Here is a 3,166-nt window from a genome sequence, read left to right on the forward strand (position 1 = left end):
GGAAAAGTGGAAAATCCCAACGTAAACATCGAAGAACAAAAACATAATAGTTTGAATATTTTATTTTTCGTCTCTCAGCCATTAATTAATATGTGTTTCTGGAACTGACCAAACATTACTTGTGAGAATCAATGTTAGGTATACATGGTGTCTTAAGACAAACCTAGAAGATCCCAACATCATCATTCGAACCCACAAGCTTAGTTAAATAGTTTGAATATAACATTAGAGTACAACACCAAGCTTAACAAACCCTAAACCTAATGTGTTAGTTCTTAAAAAAAACGATTTGTGATTTACTTATTAATTACTAAAATATATAAAATTATTAAAATACATAAATAATATTAACATGTCATAGTTTTATTATTATGACACAATTTTAATGTATTTAAATTCAAATCGTATCAGGTATTAAAATTTTATTATAATTAAATTTCAACTAAATGACGATGACTTATCCATTTTAATAATTTTTTAAAATTTTATTTATTTTAATAATTACATTTATAAAATTAGACCCTAAGTCTAACGCAAGAGTGTAGCAAAGAAACAAAAAAGCAAATAAAAATGTTCAAAGCCGGCACGGCTGACCAGACCCCACCGACCCTTCCACGCCTTTCACAAACAACCCTAATAGACTGCATCAAAGTCAAATTTATTCAAAGTCAGCCATTTCCTTCTCCATGAATGTATATAATATATCATTCCTTTCTATAATATTCATCATTCTCAACACACCAAAACAACACAACCATATTCTCTCAAGATCTGTTCTACCAAGCACAATGGGAAATGCAGTTGTGACTCCATGCTTTCACCAAAAGAATTCAGCTGCATCATTGTTGTCATCGAAACTTATATTCTGGGATGGTAGCACGAGATGTCTGAAGGGAAAGCACATTGCTGGTGAGATCATGTTTGAATTCCCAGATAAGGTAGTTTGCCATGCAGATTCCTTCTTCATAGGACACCCAATTCCTGCTCTAGCCTTAGAGGATGAGCTCATGCTAGGTGAAGACTATTTTGTTCTCCCCATTCAGCTCTTCACATGCAAAACCCTTTCTGTGTCTTCACTCTTGTCCTTGGGATCATCCCCTAACAAGGCCACTCTCAAATTTGGGGAATGCGCTTTTGAGTACTTGAAAGGGTCCAATGGGAGGGTTCTCATAAAGGTGATGCCTCAGTTCATCACAATGCTCATCAATAGAGGTAAAAGAAGCTGCCCTACCACCACCAGTCACAACAACTTTCTGTGCAGCACTCCTGAGTTGAAAAAACACTATCAAATGCTTGTGAGGTCTAAGGACCAGGTTTGGTCGCCTAAGCTTGAAACCATTTCGGAGTACAAGGTCAGGCCTTCACCATGTAGATTTATAGGTTTAGAATGGAAGGGAAAGGAAAAGGAAGAGGTTGTTTCCAGATAGTTTTCGTGTATTTCAGTAGAGAGTTTGAGATTTGTACACTTATACATTAGAAATATATAGTTACGGCAACAGTTTTGTTCATAGTTTTGTGGAAATGATATGATGTTTGAAAAGTAGTCAAAATTGATGTACTGAAATAAAGCTTGAAAAGACTAATTCATGCCTCCTCCCCCTGTTTTGGTGTCAGAAACACTGTCTAAAATATGGTTCGAAAGTGCAACGGAATCATAATTGTACTGCATTAATCTTGCTATTTTGATAGCAGAAAAGATCTTGATAAGTCGCAACAGCGATTAGAAAACATTATAAAAAGACTTGCTACTTATTGATCTCGTAGATGCAGTAGATTTGGTGTCATCTTAGGCATATAAGTAGAACGTTAAGGATGGAAGGGAGACCTACAAACTAGCGGCCATGATGGTATGAATCGGATGAAAGGAGTATAAGAACCTATTTCTTCTAAAATTTCTCAAGTAACACCGGAGAATATCATAGAATATATGTGGAAGATATTGCATATATGTGAGAGAGTGAAAGAGGTCTACATTTTAAGGATAATATGGAAATTAATATTATAACTATTATTATTATTATTTTTACTAACATTATTATATTATGATTATTATTAATATCATCATAATTACTAATAATATTATTATTAAATTAATATTTTCATTTTAATATAAAATAAAATTATTAGTATTACTTTCATAATTAATTATCATTAATAATAATATTATTAACACATTTTTTAATATTATAATTATTATATTAATTTATTAAATTAATATTTATTTTAATATACAAAATAAGATTTTTAGTATTACTATTATTCAGATTAAGAAAATTATTATTATCACATTATCATAATTATTTTATTTTATTTTTTTAATATTTCTACTATTGTTATCTTAATTATTATCATTATTATTATTATAATTATATTAAAATTAAAGAATTTATTGACACTAGTTACCATCCGATATTATCATGGATATTGATTCACATTTAACTATTGACGAATTTTACTATAACAAATAGTGGCTCGCGCTAATTTATTGACGAATTTTTATTGACAAATATAAAAAATATTATAAATACTTTTATTTTTCATATCCATTAGAAAAATATGTCAGTGATAATCAATAATTTCTTGCAATGCTAATATGATTTTTCACAGTGAATGAATATAGTAGGAATAGTATCAATCATTATCGATCCAAAATAAATAATTTCATAAACATTTTTTTAGTTAAAAATAAGTAACTTAAATAAACATTTCAAAAATTACATTTATTTTACATATTTAATTAAAGTTAATCATTAGAGGACATATCTTGTAGTACATAATCAACTCCAAAATCCAAGGGTAAGTTATTAAAAGAATTATCATTATGAAACTACTCTATCTAAATTCATTATAACTATAAATTCACAAGTCAAATCATTCCATCATTCCGACACACATACACCACATGAATCCATATATCACATTATATTCACTAAGAAATATGTATATGCATTCTAAAAAAGACTCTTATTAAATATTATTAATGTTATGAAATATTATTAATATTATTAAATATTATTATTATTATTATTATTAATATTATTAAATATTATTAGTATTATTAATATTATTAAATATTATAAATAATGTTAATATTATTAATATTATAAATAATACTATTTATATTATTAATTTTATTATTACTAATATTATTAATTTTATTATATTA

The 3,166-nt window shown here is 27.6% G+C and overlaps 1 protein-coding gene across 1 annotated transcript; it reads left to right on the plus strand.

Moving 5' to 3' along the window:
* The first annotated feature begins 727 nt into the window (after positions 1-727).
* On the plus strand, positions 728-1,617 carry LOC137831113 (uncharacterized). The gene has a single exon (XM_068638651.2). It carries the CDS (start codon positions 789-791, stop codon positions 1,425-1,427), a length of 639 nt encoding a protein of 212 aa, XP_068494752.2. The 5' UTR covers positions 728-788; the 3' UTR covers positions 1,428-1,617.
* Positions 1,618-3,166: the final 1,549 nt, after the last annotated feature.

Source organism: Phaseolus vulgaris, chromosome 6 (assembly GCF_051622355.1).
Source record: "Phaseolus vulgaris cultivar YP4 chromosome 6, ASM5162235v1, whole genome shotgun sequence".
Lineage (NCBI taxonomy): Eukaryota > Viridiplantae > Streptophyta > Magnoliopsida > Fabales > Fabaceae > Phaseolus > Phaseolus vulgaris.

Bases quoted from the DNA above. Each gene is read 5' to 3' on its own strand.
- LOC137831113 (XM_068638651.2), top strand. From the start codon at position 789: ATGGGAAATGCAGTTGTGACTCCATGCTTTCACCAAAAGAATTCAGCT.